We start from the raw sequence: 18410 nt of genomic DNA on the forward strand, positions 1-18410 counted from the left end.
CTGAGCTGTGGGCAAGAGTCCAAGTCTCTCACACACACACACACACACACACACACACACACACACACACGGTCAGAGAGAGAGTGAGAGCTTCCAAAGTGAGCTCAGTGTGAACTGTGGAGAGCACAGAACTAAGCCAGAATGTTGATCACAGGGATTTGTGGAATGAGGAAAGGCCATTAATGTCAGCCTCTTGAGGTGATTAAATATTAAGGCTTGGAGATGATGTTATATGATTTTGCCTGATAGATCCATATTGTATAAGAGCAAATTAATTGAGTTTATTTGCTCAGCATCACCTCTTGTTTCCCTCCACACGACTCGAAGCTCTGAGAGAAACCTGACATACTTTCTCAGAGACTTCTCCCTTCTTCAGCCTATTATACAGTTCAACGCGGCTCAAAGTCACATCAATTATCAACATGATACTGTTAGTGCCTCTGGTCCCAAGAGGTATTGTAGTGGTACAAGGCTACAGATCACATTTAGATCTCAGATCAAAGATGTTACAATTTGCCCAAACCCTAATTGGCGTCAAGCAAAAATAGAATGTTTGAACTCCCTCTGATCGCTGTCAGTATAGGGCAACAGCAAATATGAAGGGTGACAAAGTTCAGTAAAAATGCTTTTTTGACACATTTTCATGGATACTGTTTATTTAATCTATCCGGTTTTGATTTGTAAAGATGTGCTCTGCATTTGCATACTGGGAGAAAAAAAATGTAACAGGACAAACAAGTTTTGAGGAATTTGAATGAAAAAAGTAATCACTTTCATATTCTTTCTTTATTAGTACAGCCTTGCAGTGTGCATTGGCTGATTTGAATATAAACACAATTTTATCTTTTATTGGCATTGACTTAGCTCTATGTCCGCTACAGTATTTGACGTCCTCCTCAAAGACAGCACATCTTGTGAATGTCACAGAGTGGGAATTGACTATATCTGACAGGAAAAGATTTTGGCATATATGAACACTGGCAAAGAATTCACAAATGGTAAAGCTGCTTGTGAATTTTCACTCCTGTCATCATTTTGTGATGCTCACTGGGATTCGTGGGACGCCTACCAAAGCTAATTGTCATCTGTCAGTCTCCACTCAGACACCTGCAGATCACCGTGTGTCGGTAGAAGCTATTTTAAGAGCTGATCAAAGCCTGACGTGATTGTGATGAGGCGAGGTCATCCATAGCTCTAAGTAAAACTAAAATAAGCTTGTCGTAAACAGTGATCATCTTTCAAACAGACACAAAGCATGCATTTAATTTGCAAATTCGAAACTGAAAGAGGCCACTGTGTTAGAAGACAAATTAAAGGTATTTTGTAAATGTGTAACCCAGGTGTCACATTTCTCTTACAGTCTTTTCAGGCACACTAATGTTTGTCTAGCATGCAGTTCCAGTGACTTTCAGAAAGGGAAAAGGAGCAAACTCTCGCAGGGCCTCTTACCTAAACTGTCAGCACCTCGTTCATCATAATGAAATAAGGAAAACAAATGTTGTGCAACATAACACAGGGGAAAATTTCTCTGAAGGTTAAACACTATTTTAAGAAACTATGACTGAACAATGACTTTAAGCAATTTAACGTTCCCTCCGTGCTCTTTTCAGTGTGTTTGGATCCATGCCTGTGTATATGTCCTTTCATGAGTGTGTGTTTTTCAGCTTGAGCGAGCGTGTGTTTGAGTAAGCAACTAAGAGTGCTTTGCAGTGCCAATAGGAAATATAAAAGTTATTCGAGGAGTGTGTGTGGGTGTGCATTATGCAAATACTTGCCTGGTATGAGCATGGACAGGTAGCCAATTGGTGTGGGATAAGGAAGTTAGGAGCATAAAAAAGCCATTGTGGTAGGGCAGCACCTTGTGTGGCTGCATGCTTCATCTGTTAATTAAAAGGTTTGGGAAGCAAAAGGACTCACATTGTCCCACTGTAAACACTAGTACTCTAGAGTATTGGAATCTCCTGGAATTAGTATTGATCTGTGTCCAGAGTGTTGAGAGTGGATCTACGTGAGACGTCTATCAGGCCTGGGCCGACCCCATTCTACTGCTCTGGTAAGCTGTCACACTGGTGCTGGGCAGCCAGCAGGGTTTTTTAAAATGACTAAACACAGTATGATCAAACTGAAGGCTGGTTGAATAGGCTTAGTGTGTTTTGAAGCCATTTGATCCTAAAAGTATTATGATTTTTTTTTACACGTATTCATTAGAAGCCTTTCTATTTGGTGTATCTTGAAATTCGGGAAACATAGGAAAAAATGGCATTTTTTTATGTCAAACAACTTTTGCACAGTTTTCTCCAGTGGGTTTAAATGTCCAGCCGTCTCACGTGTATGTTGTGTATGTCTCATCTTGACATTTCCATGAGAGTTAGATAAAGTGGAACCTTGAATAGTGCACACAAACTGACCCATTTATCCTCATGTGTTCCTTTGCTCACATTTGCTGAGAGAATTTTAAACCCCCCCACCCCAAAAAAAGTTTTGTGTAATGTTATGCAAAGTAATGCATTAACTTTAATATATTCCCCTGTACTTGCACTATTTCAGCACACTTTCACACAGTCAACACTGCATCTCCTCACTGTGTTTCAGCTGCTGGTGTCACAGAAAGGTTGCATATTTAATACCATGGCATCAACCTCAGTTTTAATTATAGGTTAGTTTCAAAAGTCCTCTTGACAGTAGATAGGTAAAAAAATAAAGTAAAAAATAGAGAGAGCTAAAACAAAAGTTGACCTTCGTGAAGCTGCAGTGGCTGAAATTAAACAAAACAGTCTTCTGACTGAAATTGTGATTGTGTGAACTTCTTCAGATAAGCTTATCTCCTAACAACGTCACCATGTCATATGCAGTGGTGTGTTGTTTTTTTTTTACCATGGCTCAGCTAACGGGATAATGATCCATAACTTTGTCTTTGTCTCTTTTCCTAAGTGCTGCTACATGATTGTTGTATTGACAGAAAGTACTCGCTGCCTCGTTGACACGATAGCTGCTCGGCAGTCGCAGACAGCAGTGAGGGTTAACACACAGCATAAGGTGTTTGAGCACACTTGTCAGATTGTCAGCTGAGGAGCTGATCTACCTTGGCATGACGGCGCGTGTCACCTGTCTCCTGGGGAAATCTCATTCAGGGGGATCTTGACTTTGGGGTTGTTATAAAACTGATTTGCCAGATCTTTAAGGAGCTTGGTTGCCTGTCTGTATATATATCACATTTGTGTTAGGATGACAGCACAGTATCTGCTGTTGAAATGTGTGACAGGGCTTGGCATATTTTTTTTATAACCTGCCATAAAGGTGTGACCAAGATCTCCCAGGGAACAGGTGTAATGTGGGTCATTGTGTAAAGAATTAGATTCATTGTGTAGCCATCTGAGACGGGTATTACCAACCTTAACCAAAGCTGACCTTTGATATGTATCAAGTCAATAGCATTTGCAGCATTTTATTTTCATGTTTCTCATCTTAGGCAGTGAATTAATGTCCAGTTTAAAGCACGTGTTAAGACAAATAAAGTTCAGTTCCCAAAGCTGTGAAGAATTATTACACAAACCAATAGAAATACATCAACAAAAGAAAACAATGTTATTCAGGTGAGATTAAGAAACCCATGGGGGTTTATAAGGAATCCCACCTCAATAAGCATAATAAATACAAATACCATGCAATGAAGAAAAGTAAACAAACAAATTCAGTCAATAAGCAAAATTCAAACAACCAAAAACTATTTTTAAAAAAATAATAAATTGGGAGCGTGAAGATTTGTTTAATTTTTGGAAAATGTTTCTAGTTGAAAGGCTTTTTAGAACATATGGAAACAAAACCCCTAGTGTCGACCAGATCAAAGAATGTGCATAGTCATCTGTTTTGGCAGCGCTGCTTGTAACTAAACTACGGTAAGTAATAGTCTGGCATTTCATGTCTCATGTTGCAAACATGTAGAATTCATCACCGTGTAACACAGTAACATAAAACTGTATATTAGTGCCAGTCATGACTTGGCTATTGTGCATGTGCAATGCGGCTGAAATTCTGACAAGCTTTATTTACATGGGATGCAAATATACTTATGGTTAAGTTTGACACATGCTTTTATTTACCTCTATGCAATTGCAAAGTGTAAGCCGTGAGAGGGAGTGCAGCCCATACTAACTGCTAAATCAACTCTCAATGAAGTAATCAGCTTTAATTATGTAAAATCAGTGTGGAAAATATAATAACATCAGTAGCTCAAACAGCAGCAGCATGTGCGTTTATGTTACTTAAGGCATTTTGAGCCTTTTCTGAAGTAAAGACAGTACAAGCAGTCCAAAACAAATATGATTACGGAACTGACAAACAGATTAACTGGTTTTACACCATGTAACCAGCAAACAGGCCCCCATTAAAACATAAAACCCAACTGACCGATTCGTCTGTTATTTTTGAATGTCCACTGCACAGCTTACACAACTCATAAACAGTGCTGACTACTTTTTAGTGACCTTAAATGGTACAATTAATACATCTAATTTAATAAATTAACTTATTCACACAGTTTAAATGTTGTAATCCTTAAGATTTCAGGCCTGGTTGAGTTGTTCATGTGTAGTGCGTACTGTGGGGAAAAAAAAAACAAAAACATTGCTTCTTAACAGAGCCACCTTTGTTTCGTCTTTTGACAGGGATGTAGAATTGTTTTGTTCATACTAGCAGAACTGTAATGAAGCTCTGATGGTGTAAAGAGAGCGAAAAGTAAACAATGACGCAGATATCAATGAGATAAGACTGAGTTACATGCATGTGTTCTCATGTAATTCCCTCCTGTTTAGGTAGGGGATCTGAATCTAGCACTTGAATGGTGGACTCCGCCACTAATCATCAAAATTGTTTTATCAAGAGATAATCACTGAATTTAAAAACATTAATAATATCAAATGTAGTGTTTGTTCTCATGTAAATCTTATATTTTTATGTATTTTGTTTATAATTTCATTTATTATAATCTTGGATCATCCTTTTGATTAACATGAGAGACCTTCGGTTGAATTAAACAAACTATATTTTATATATTACCAGAATATTTTGTTAATTTTTTAATTGAAATCACCTTACTCATAGAATATTTCAAGCATAGTTGTTTTGTGTGTTGTTTGGATGGCCTAAAGCAGAAGAGATCATTATTTCATTTTCAGTTGATCCATAAATTAAATTACTTCTCTCCTGCCTCAGCCCCTGGGCCATGGTACATCAGAGTGTAGCAGCTACAATATGAGTGTAACTTCATCCACCACCCTGGACAGCCAACTGGCCGCTACCTGGGGCCCTACAGACCCCTACCCTGATGGTGAGGCCTCTGACTCATACTAATAAGCTCTTAATGAAGCCTACTGTATGCCTTACTAACATGATGTATGCACTCCTCACTGACGTAAATCACCTAATTAAATTGTCTGAATTAAATTCTAAAATGCCTCAAGAAATTATGCTAATTTGTTCTGCTGCAGGATTCTGATTGCTGTCTGTTCAACAATCCAGTTTGCTCTCTGGTTATGAAGTTGCAATGCAAAATGAAAATCATTCAACAATTAGCAACTGATGTATTGCTCACCTGATGAGCCCAGAGCTCTGAGACACAAGGCATGAATTCGAGATCCCCGACTGAGTAGTAGCACAACAGCTCTTTCAGATTAATTATTGAACAATACCTTGTGTAGAGGAATTTATGTTTCCCTCATCAAATGCATATTTACATCAAAACAAAATAAATTCACTGATGTTTTCATGCACAACCATTGATGTCTGTCTCCAGTGCCGATGGTGATGTCTGGTTATACAAGTCGCCTGTGGCCTCGTGACTCCCAGCCACAGTTCTGGAGTAAGTACCAGGTGTGGGAGTGGCTGCAGCAGGTCATGGACATGCACCAGATGGATGCCTCCAGCATTCCCTTCCAAAACTTTGATATGGACGGCCAACAGCTCTGCAGCCTGAGCTACCAGGACTTCATCCGTGCTGCTGGCAGCGTGGGACCCATTCTTTTCCACAGCATCACAGAGCTCAAGTGGAGCGGTGCGTCTGAGAGGGGGGCTGAGGGGGAAAAAAGGAAGATGATTAGTCCCAATAAAAGCGAAGCAGAGTGATTCAAGTTGGGTCTTGCTGAAGTGTTGCTGAGGAGAGATCACAGAGCTGGTCAGGGGTCGCACAGCGTGGTGCTGTAGAGGGGGCGAGAGACTGCTTAAAGTGAGGGAGATGATGGATTTGTTGTTTGCGCTTGCTAGAGTGGGTCTCCTAACAAAGCACAAAGGGGATGTGAAGCTAAGAAACAAGCTTGCTCATCCACTGTTTTTTAATTAGAGTTTGAGGGTTATTGTAAAGAAAGAAGAAGTTCATAGGCCTTAGGCTTCACCATTGGGCTTTTAACTATTATGTGTGCCTTAAAGGAAAAAGAAATAAACGTTCTTGTGCAACAATATGTGGTGAAAGACATCTGTTTAACATCTAAAGTTAATGGCATTCCAAAACAACAGTAATGGCAAGGGACCAGGCACAACAGGTTTAACCTCCAGGTGACAGGGACATTCAAGGTGAACTGAACTAGAGCACAATGCTGCTATTGTTGCTGCAAGCTGTAAGAGAAAAAAACAGCTCAGTTTCTTGGTAAAAGAGGTTACATTTTTATACATCAAAATCATTGTCAAACTGTTTGTGTTACCTGGGATAACAAGCACCCAAAAAGTTGAGGCCTTGGGTAGTAATGGGTAACACTCTGGGAATGTCAGATTTCCCATTTTCCTTCTTGTTAAAGAATGTTTGTTGCTACTTCCCTGCTTTCTACTGTTTTTATGCTGAGAAACAGGTAATTTTGCAACCAATCTTTCACTTGCTTTATCCTCTGCTATTAAGAAACTAGTGCATGATTTGGCTCTATTTGTGCTGACAATAGTTAACCATCCTGTTTTGGGCTTTGAAATTAATATGCATATGGCTCAAAGGAATACAATACATACTAAAGAGGATTTCAAGGTTTTCAGCAAGGATTTGGTTCACAACTCACAATAAATGTGCAAGTAAATAATCAATCTGCACGTACTGCACAACACTGAAAAATTGAATTTCCTGATTTGATGCTGATAATTCACTTCCTTGTTCCTTCTCATGTCTGCACAGGGCAGTACCATGTGGAAATAGGACAACTGGAACTCAAACCAGAATGTAAGTCTGTCAAACAAGTTTTTAGTCTTGAAAAAAAATCAGCAGATATATGTTTGTTGTTCTGATAAATCTAATGAATCATTATTTCCTTCCACTTACCTTTTTCCCCCTTGATAGTTGACTTCTCCTGTCCATTTCCAGATGTCAGCTATCCAGCTGGAGGTACTGTAAATATATCTGTCTGCTGCAATGTTTTATCTCAAGCTTTAACAGAAATAGATCAAAACAAATAAATGAAATGTTGTTCTTGACTCTTTTTTTTCTCTGTTTCGTTAGAAATCTATGATCCCTCAATTCATCCCCTTGCTCCTGTTGCCTCCCCCACCCCCTCTAGCCCTGGTGAGGAATTCACATACAATAAACACAAGTATTACAAATCAAAATAAATGAATAAATTCAATAACTTTATTTCCATCTCTCAGATATCAAAAGGTCTTTCAGTCGTCAGGTCAAAAAACACAGTAAGTAATAACAGTTCATCTTTACATATCCTTTTTCTTCTTCTGCATATGATATGTTTTTTCCTAATTCAACCCATTTTATTTCCTTACAGACCCGAGGGGGACCCATTTGTGGGAGTTCATCAGAGACATTTTGCTGAACCCAGAGCGAAACCCAGGGCTAATCAAGTGGGAGGATCGGACGGAGGGGGTTTTCCGCTTCCTTAAGTCAGAGGCAGTGGCACAGTTATGGGGCAAGAAGAAGAATAACAGCAGCATGACCTACGAGAAACTAAGCCGTGCAATGAGGTACACCTACAGCTATTATCCACTACATTTAGAAACACAAATATAAATTCAGACAGTAAGTAATCAATCACTGACGGTGCACATAACAATTCTGAATCGGCTAAAAGACTTAATTTAGTGCTCATTGATTTTAAAGGTCCAGTGTGTGGGATTTAGGGGCATCTATTGGCCCAAACAGTATGTAATATTCATATCTATGTTTTCATTTGTGTATAATTACCTGAAAAAAAGAACTGTTGTGTTTTTGGTTCCTTTGAATCAGCCATTTATACCTATATACAGAGTGGGTCCTCTGCCATGCAGTCCACCATGTTGTTTCTGCAGTAGCCCAGAACGGACAAACAAAAAACTGGCTAGATAGGGCCATTTGTGTTTTTGCATTGGCCTCCATGGTTCTCCTACATGCTTGTCCCACGGGAGAAATTTCAGTTCTGCAACCTCACGGTAGATGCTGCTAAATCCTACACAATGGATCTTTAATATGGAGCTGGGCTATCAGGTTTTCTGTTTGCATTTTCTGAAACTTAATTTGATGGTGTAAGAGCTAACAGTAAGCAGTGAGGCAGATATCAAGGAGATAAGATTGGATTACATGCATGTATTGTATTCATGTGAATCCCTCCTATATAGCTCAGCAATTTGAATTCTGCACATGAATGATGGACTCCGTCACTAGTCATAAAAACTGTTATATTGAGAGATAAATACTGAATGTTAATACATTAATAGTATCTGAAGTGGGGTTCAGTTTAGTGATAATCTTCTAAACGGTATATGATATTCATAACCATGCTTTCATTAGTTTATAATCACCTGAAAATGTTAATCGTTGTGTATTTTTTTCTTTAGAATGGGCTGTTTATATCTTCATACACTGTAGGTCCTCTTCCATGGAGTCTGTCATGTTGTTCTAATTCTGCAACCTCACTGTTAGATGTCACTAAATCCTTCACACTGGACCTTTAATGTGCCAAATTCATTAGTGACTGTGACTTCTAAATGCTACCATGTAGGTTGTTACTTTTTCGGCACTTTTCCCTTCATTAGAGTGAAACTTGTCTGCAAAATTAAGTTGCTGCACTTTTGATGCAATCAACACCTGCATACACACAATGTTTTTTTTATGTTGGCAACAGCTTGTAAAATCTGTGATGAGAAAAACTTTTCACACTGCATTGTTCCTAATCCAATTAACTTAAGCAGCTTATATTATGCACTTACCACTGAAACAGTAACAACTAGGAATTTTACTTTGAAATGCTCAAAGGTGACATCATTAAGCGTTACACATCTAAATACAATGAACTCAGCCCTTTCAAACACGTTTCCCATCGCTGATTACCTTCAGTAGAATGGACTCGTTTTTGAACTGCTGCATGTTTTCCACTCTTCCCCCAAATGAACTGAAATAGCCTTCTCCTCGGAAAATCTTTCTAGCTCCTACAATAGTCGCAGCTTTACATTCAAATGAGCTAATCTAATGAGCTTAATTTCATTGTGGTGCAAACCACTGGGAACTAAAATGTGCCCACAGGTATTGTCACTGTGACCACAAAGCTGATTTTCTATTTACTGTGGTGCAGCAGGAGGATTTACAGCTTGATGGCATCACCAAACAGATCGGTACTCTCTGTTATGAATAACAAAAGAAAAAGGAATAAAAAAAAATAAACTAACTTAGTTTCTTTTCATTTGAATCTGTATGATTGAATTTCATGGAAATATAAAATATATTGTGAAAGAAAATTATATTTGCCAAACAACGCAGACACTGAGGTTACTTGTAACTCTATTGACAAAGCTATCGTCTATTTCTTGATGACACTGAGTAAAAAAAAAAAAGCTCATCAAATTTAAATTTAGGCTGGTATTAACTGATGCTCTGTCTTCATACCTTCATTGCATATTGGATTTAGTACAGATAATGTGGTAAAAGTAATTTGATGACAGCAATAGCTTTAATCAAATTTGGTTGCTTCAAAAAACAAGCAAAAACTCATTCAGATAAAATACTGAATGTAAAACTTATACTGAGAGGAGGAAAACACAAATTATTGACATTGAAGACATACGTATTACATATTAAGATAAGTGTGAAAAGATAAGGATGGTAAATCTCTATATTTCTGTTACTGTCCACGAATCCCTTGAAAAATCCCAAACCAGGAATGTGTTTGTTATTCTCTTTACTTTATGATTTCAGCAGCCCATCTTTGGCTCCCACTGGATATTACTTATTGGACATACATCTTTAAAAATTGGTAGTGAGTAAATACTTAAATAAAAAAAATTAAATAGGAATTGATCTTAGATTGATCTAAACATCTGTGTAGTATAGAGACCAGTGGAAAATAGTGTATTTGTTGGGGACTATTTTTGGGGTGTGGATTTCTTATTGTTTCACCACCAGGACAATGTATATGGGATTGATTCAAAATTATATCTAAGTAAATTGTAATTAAGGAACATGTCACTGGGCAACTGTGTGGCTCATTGATGTGTTTTTATTTAACAACAGTGGAGATCTATGGCACAGGGGATCAGGCTTTAGATACACAGATAATACTTGTTAGCAATATATGTGGTTTTGGCTTTTATGAAACTAAGTTTGTGTCATATTTGCTGAAACTGCCACTATATTTTAAAGAAGTGCTTGGAACAGATAGTGTGTGAAAACAATCATGTCCCTCCTCGTCCCTTTGCTACTACTGGTGTAGCACAAACAACCAATCAGAGGAGGAGTCTCTAAAGCAGCTGCCAATCATGACAATCACTGCTCGTGAACTGCAGTCAAACTGTAAAAATAGGCAGCACTAATAAAATATGGAAAGATTCTGTTATTGCATTGCTTATCTTGTTTTCATAAACATATTTTAGTGTACTGTTTAGCTGTAAATTGAGAAAGGCTTTAATAGCTGGTATTACTAGTATTTTTTACTCCCATCAGCTGATTTTACAACTAAACAGTACCCCAAAATTTGTTTCTGGAAAAAATTTGAGGTGAGAAATAGGCAATGCAGTAACAGTATCTTGATGCATATTTGATCAGCGCTGCCTAGTGTGACATTTTGTCTGCAATTCTAATTCTAATTCTATAATCAGACTACAAGAGTTTTATGCTGAATATTTGTATAGCCTTTACAATTTCAAACACGATCTGTGAGTAATTAATTTTGAATCTGTCTAACAGTGTTCATCTGTCCCCTGTTACAGATATTACTACAAAAGAGAAATCCTAGAGCGAGTCGATGGGCGCAGACTGGTTTACAAGTTTGGAAGGAATGCAAGAGGCTGGAGGGAGTCAGACAAGTGACTATTTCATTAATTTATGTTTTCTTGGATGTTGAATGCAAATGTGATGTTTTATTGTTGTTTTCGTTCACCGTGTTTCAGAAAATATATGTTTGAACTGTTTACACATTGTTGGTTATAAATATGTTTGTATTGTTTTTTTTCTCTTTAAATCCATTCGTTTGTTGTGACACTGCACTGAGACGTTCTGTACTGTTCCTTAATAAAACTCTTGCTTACTGTGCGAGCATGACAGCAGTCAAACCTCAAACACAGCTGTTTATGTAAGATCTTACTGACAAAAAGGACATCAAAAACTGCCAAAAGATAATGTAAAACATTGTGAATCCTGTTTTTCTTGTTGTTTTTTTCCCAGATACTACAAGTCCCAAAGGAGCACATGTTGATAGAATTGAAAGCACATGTTGCAAATGCTGATGTATGTTTTGACACTGATACTGTGAAGTGTCCTTTGGTAGGGAAATCACTGCAGAAAAACATAACAACATTAGATAATATTTAAAAAACAAAAAAAATCCATAGGCACAATGCAGCAATGAAGTAAAAGAATGCATAAACAAATGATAAATATTTAACATGAGATATATTTGTTTTATTTGGTTCATTTCATACTTTGCATTCATTGAGCTGTAAAAAAATGTAAATGTTTGTTGATGTTTGACACAAATAAAGCTTTTCATTGTTTTTATTTTATGAAAGTTATCTTTCAGGACTCCATGTGCACAATTTGGTTGGTATGCTTTACATCAAGAAGAGGGCCATATCTGTGACTTTTAATTGTTATGAAACAAAGTCATATTAATCTGATAAATCATATCAATCAACATTTTTAATTCAAGCTACCACCCAAATTGCAGTTGTTTTTGTCTACCCACAGTGTGTGACTTTAGATTTAAGCCTTATTCCCATTGGATATGTTACAAGCTTGACTTTTAAAAGCCGTGCACTCAGAGATAGTGCAGTTGACTGTGTGAAATGCCACGTAGTTAATTGCTCATCGGCACGTTCCCCAGCTGGTGGCAGGAGACAAAATGACTGGACCGCGATGGCCAACAAGATAAAAGCAGTGCGAATATAAGGCTCCATTCTTTGGTCTGTGTTCACAAGCAAATTTTGGTCTAATCTTCACTCTGATTTATCTGGCTTATGTAACCCTTCTTTACATAGCGTGGCATTGATTGACACTGTGTTCAGTTATTATCTCTCCTGACTGCTTCAAAATTTGCCCACTGCACCACCACCGCTCTTTGTCGCCCAGCTCTCACACACACATTAGTGTCACTAACCAACACTGTCATGATGGGAGCTGGAAGAAAATTATACCACGTCATTATCACGAGGTAGACATCAATCTTCTAGTGTCAGATCTGATGGAGGCGCTAACAGAGCATTTCTTCCTGGCAGCAGGAAACTGTCTCTGATTACAGGAGTTTGCAGTAATTTTGTTTCCCATTGACGACTGGATGAAATAAGAAAATTGCGAGCAGAGAGATGATATAGCCAGTGACTGCTCCTGATTGGGTTGAGATAATAGCTACTGATTGCCATTGTTGTATTGCCGTACATGAAACAAGCAAGCCATGCGAATTGAAGTGCACATCCATCATATTCCATTGTTTAGAGTCTTTGTTGTTACATAAAATCACACTTTGTTGTTTCTCTGAAGCAGCACTTATCATGGCCCATATTGGGCACTTTTAATTTGAAATATACACAAAATGAGCCAATGATTCCCTACAATAAAAGTTATGATTACAAGTGGCATGTGTTTTACATCCTTAAATAATGACAATATAGCAGAGAGCTTAGAAGCAAATTGCAAAACTGTTGCAGCCACAAACAAATGAGGTGAAGCATAATGAATAAGATTTGTGTATTTTTTACCTTGGACGCTTTATTTATTTTGATTTCCAAACTATAAGACTTAATGCACTGTATGTGAGCATTAATATCACACAAAAGAGATGGATCACCAGAGGCACATAGAGACAACTGAAATGTGATCTCAGTTTCACTTCTAAATAATGTGGATGCTGCTGAGAGCTGTGATAGGGGGACACGTTTGATGCGAGTGAAGATTAGTAAACCGTTAGGCAAATTGTCTAGACTGATCTAACCCCTGCAGCACAGACAGACAAGAGCTTGATTTTCCTAACAGACTTGCCCTGTGAATGCAAACTTAGGCTTTACATACCCTCAATGTTTGAGAAAGCCATGACTGCCATTCACATCTGATTCAAATCAGACATCAGTGGCCTTTTATACGCAGTGATAGTAAAATGTGGGGGGTTTTGCGTGTGAATCACTGAGTCATGTGACTTCACTGGTTCTTAAGAATCAGACGTACGTTGGGTAAGATATTGTGCCATTTGGGAAAGCACCTTTAAACCAGCGTAACAAGTATTTACAACACCTGGTTGTAGTGTGCTCGTGGCATGCCGGCATGCAATGTCACGTAGGGTAAACATGCACCCAAACCGGTTGTAATTGATCCAGGAAGGAACAAAAAACAGACAAATGCAGCTGGGAAGAGATATTTAATCCGTGTGACTCACTTTAGCAATGAGTGGTTTCATCGCACATCATCTACTATGATAAGAATAGTGCAACTGTCTGAAGATGACAACAAAATGTAGGTAAAGATCTATGTGTCTCCCACACTGAGTGTCACACCAGGCTGCACAGATGTAACAATGGCTATCTTTATTTTGCCTTAAAACAGTATGCAATATCTGTCCACAAGTGTCTTTATCTCTTATTGTCAGAAAAATATTTTCAGATTTGAATGAGCCACGCAAGGGCTATTTTATTATTTTAAAGGGAGTGCATTAATTCAATCAGATAGATGCTGGAGGAAGAACAGGGAAGTGATGAAAGATAGGCAGAGCATGGACATAAAGACAGCCAGCTGGGATTTTGTGTCTGTGTCCCATGCCTGCTCAGTGGGGCTATTGTGTTCTCTCGGCAGATACACAGCCCCAGCTTATCAGGCCCCTTATCATTTTCTCTTCACACTCAAATGGCCCTGTGAGGCATTCAGCCCAAACTGTGAGCTGGACAGATTAGCACTGCGTCACTGATGCAGCTTAACTTTTTTTTAGGTGGGGGAGGATTGTATCACAGTTTACTGCCCAGTTAGAAATAACACACTGCTTTAGTATCTTATGTAAGAAAAAATAACACATGCTAACATACAGTCAAACCACTCCTTCTGCATGGCACAAAGACCAGCCCTGGTGTCACAGTGCTCATAAAAACAGTAATGAAGAGTCATTAACAGTCAGGTCTGCATTTTTGATGAGACAAAAGTACAAGGAAGCATTCATGACAATGCAAGGGCGTCTTGTTATGATTTAATTTCCTGCTCAGTTTTTCAGACTTTCCATTAATGTTTGTTTTCCTATGCACTTTGGATCATCAATTCAACCAATAATTTTCTTGTTTGACACACTGTCACAAACAAAACTGACATGTATGCTCATGTTGTCACGTGGTTCTATTGTATGTGAAAAATTAAATGAAACATCACATGTATCTGTATTTCTTTTAAATATACATATCACATCAGAGTAATTGCACATCTTGACCTAAATTTTAATCTTATTCCAACAATGACAAAACAACAACAACAACAAAGCATGTTATATTAAGATGTAACAATACTTCTTTCTTATATATAGACGCATCAACATTTCCTGGCATTGGTATTTTTCTTTTTGATATATTTATTTAGGAAAGGGAAATAATGTCAGTGCATTCCAGAGTGGGAAATATTTACCATAACAGCATTATGTGCTGTATATAAAACTTTAAAACAATGATGATGATGATGATGATGATGATGATGTTTTATCTCAAAATGAATCCTAAATGGATGTTTTTAGAAGTGAAGGAGTCTGTATTCATGGATTCAGAGAGCAGTAAGCTGTGTATTGATTGATTTGATTGTCCTCCTCCTTAAGCCATGGTAAATAAAACAATTTAAAAGACAGGGACTATTTTTAATCAGCTGGTTTTAATTTTAAATCTGGGCAAACAAAAATCCTCATTCATCATTTACATGCTCCCTCTTGCTCAGATTATGGAATATTATAATATCTCCTACCATACTTCTGCTGATGACACACAGCTTTGCAAGAATTTAAGGATTTCTGTCTAAACAAGATACAGAAAAACTTGTTAATGCATTTATTTTTAGCAGGCTAAACTACTGCAATGGCGTCTTCATAGGTCAAATCAACAGCTGCAGCTCATCCAAAATGCTGCTACCAGAGTCCATGCTAACACCAAGAAGGTGAGGCACGTTACACCAGCTCTTGAATTACTGCACTGTGTTTCTGTGTGTCAAAGGATAGATTTTAAAATCCCTTGTCTATAATGCACTGAATGGTCCTAAATGGGCCTAAATTCATTCCTGATATACCTGTATGCTACAAAGCATCCAGCCCTATCAGGTCATCTGAAACAGGTTTAATCAGCATTCCCAGTATCAAAACCAAGCAAGGCAAAGCAGCTTTTAGTTTCTATGATCCTGTGGAACAAACCCCTGCAAACCTGAGGCCTGCTAACAGAAGCCGTGAAAGTAGGCCTACCACTGGGGTATTTTGTTATCATATAACACGGAACTATTTTGTACAGGATAGTCACTTCATATTATCTCCAGCAGAGGTCAGTAAATCATTGCACAGTGGGATTTCGACCAAGTTTAAACGCAGGCGAGCAACAACATAAAGGACCTCGAAGGACCTTAAACAGTAACTTATTTTTAGCCTGCTCATTTGTCTCTGAATATACAACCAGTGCATTTTTGGTTGAAACAATATATGTGACAAATCATGGCACACTTTAAAAGTTTTATACAGATAATAATTCTCACAAAATTAACTCTGATATTTGACTTACACTTCCCATCCCCCCCTCCCCGCTGTTTTTTCCGGCAGGCATTTGTAGGGGCACTTCTGCGACGGAGGACGACAACATGGCGGCCTCCTTACGTCTGGGTCGTCAAGGGATTTTATTTGGCCTTAAATTATCTCATTTTAATAAATGTCTTTGGGCAACTCAACCGTGGCAGGAGCATGTCAGACACTTCTTTCGGTCTCCGTGGATCCTCGGTGAGTGTTGACAATGTATTATAAGGTGTCTTTTCTGTGCTAGCAGCCGCTGACATTTGCTATCATCGTTTTCTGCTCCCTTTAATCGCCTAAAGGTTACTTCATTATCATTTTTAATAGCATGATGATTAATGACATTGATGTTATGCACTTCAGCCTGAATATGAAGGGTTTTATTTGGCCCTAAAAAACGGGAATGCAACGATAGTTTTTCTCCATGACAGCCGCTATGAAATGAAGTAGCTTAGCGGTCAGTGCCAGAAGGAAAACAGAAACCCAAAACGACAAAACACGTCCGGTCAACACGAATTACAATGACGCAAATGTACTTATAATTAACGTTACACCTCCACTTGACATTATTTAGCGAGTACACACGGATGGAGGGGGGGAAACAGCAATCTAGCTAGCTAATTTTCGAAATAAGCTATGGGATCGTGTTGCATGAGACAAATCATGTTTCAGCTATTTAGGGTAATTGTTAAAATGCAAACATTTACCTGCAACTAGTGTAAAGCCAGCCTAACGTTAAATGATTGGGGTATTGACATTGTGAGATGATAAATTGTGAGGAGAGTCTGGCTCTACCAAACTGAAACAGACACATCTGTGTGTGGTGTTATTCGGCCTGTTTGTCCGAGGATCATGTCAGAGAAATGAAAATCCAACGATAATTTCGATATGTTAAGGATTTACATCTTCTGGCTGTGATAAATAGTGCAATTTTGGTGATTTGAGTTTTGGTAGGCATGTGGGTTTGGAAGTCATGTTTTTTTCTATTAAAAAAATCAGCAGTAAAATAAATATAAAACAATTTAAAGTTGTATAACCCTCCTCTAAGTCAAAAAACAAACAAAAACTGAACTCCCTTCCCAGTGCTTAACGTATTATTTGAAGTGTTTCCCCTTTTTTGTACCAGCTCTTACTCTTCCATATATTACAAATAATAATACTAATAAAAAGCCTTAGATCTAATAATATTTCCATACTTACACTTCATCAAATGTACTTAGTTTGATTCTTCCACTTTGGATGGATATATATATTATTTCTCCAACTCTAGTCATTTTTTTCAGTTAGAGCATTTATTCCATATCTAACTACTCCAACTACTAAAATTTCAAATTTCACAATTTATAGTTTAAGTTTTAGAAATGTTTTTCAGGGTAAATAAGATGCCAGGGTGCATAAAAAAAGCATCAAAATAGAGCTTGTTCATCATAAAGGAGGTCCCTTCGGACCCCCCTACAGAGGTCGGGCTAAGCCCACAATATCCTCAATCTGAGAAATTCCTCTGCTATGTATAATGTATTAAACTTGTACTAAATTTAATCGTTAATAATTTTGAAAGTTTGACGAGTCTGGATGAAGAGAGGAAAGGTAATAAGGTTTTCAACTTGGGCTCTTTACATATGAGCAGCCAGTCAAATGTGTTACTTCATTGTTACTACAAATGTTCTTTATATATTAATGTTTTTATTGATCTGTGATTTCTAAGATGTGCAAAGCAAAGAGTCAAAAAGTCACTGGTCCTAGAATTTGTCAGGAAAGCCATGTGGCATGTTGATTTTCTCATGTTAGTTAGTAAAGTACTACAGCAAAAACAATATAAGAATGAAAAATGGTTGTAGGATGTTGCATTTTATGAACTGTTTAACTTAAAATCAAAATATTTTAACATTAAACTGTACTTTTTATGGGAAAGGGTTTTGACTGAGAATATAATGCTTATAATATAATGGGACAAAAAACTGGGACAAAAAACTGAGCTAAAAAGGGATATTTTTCAAATGTGTAATCGGCATGTTTTCAGGCTACCAGGTGCCATAAAATCATGACTTATGACATTGTTTGCCTCCTTGTCATATTTCAAACGTTTTAGTATTTTTGTCTCTTAAAAGGTATTTAAGATGATGCAGTGAGTCCATGTCAGCCACAAGAGTCCAGAATTAGCCATCATTTTCACACACATGTAATCACACACGTCATTTTTAGATGATATGACAACAAGGAAACAAGCAGCAAAGAACAGGGAAAATATCT

The 18410-nt window shown here is 37.7% G+C and overlaps 2 protein-coding genes across 2 annotated transcripts in view; both read left to right on the plus strand.

Annotated features, from left to right (window-relative positions):
• Positions 1-1819: 1819 nt before the first annotated feature.
• ehf (ets homologous factor) lies at positions 1820-11951 on the plus strand. Its single transcript, XM_042496291.2, has 9 exons — positions 1820-2053; positions 5212-5326; positions 5792-6049; positions 7148-7192; positions 7310-7354; positions 7469-7531; positions 7615-7653; positions 7746-7941; positions 11155-11951. Exons 2-9 carry the CDS (start codon positions 5251-5253, stop codon positions 11252-11254), a joined length of 822 nt encoding a protein of 273 aa, XP_042352225.1. The 5' UTR covers positions 1820-2053; positions 5212-5250; the 3' UTR covers positions 11255-11951.
• A 4247-nt stretch (positions 11952-16198) lies between these two features.
• The window catches only part of pdhx (pyruvate dehydrogenase complex component X), a 37998-nt gene continuing 35786 nt past the window's right edge, over positions 16199-18410 (plus strand). The window contains exon 1 of the mRNA XM_042496914.2: positions 16199-16367. Coding sequence (XP_042352848.1) covers positions 16232-16367 — 136 coding nt within the window. The 5' untranslated portion in view covers positions 16199-16231. The remainder of the gene's footprint in view (positions 16368-18410) is intronic.

The sequence above is a fragment of the Plectropomus leopardus genome, chromosome 7 (assembly GCF_026936395.1).
Source record: "Plectropomus leopardus strain MGB_pleo_1.0 chromosome 7, ASM2693639v1, whole genome shotgun sequence".
NCBI lineage: Eukaryota > Metazoa > Chordata > Actinopteri > Perciformes > Serranidae > Plectropomus > Plectropomus leopardus.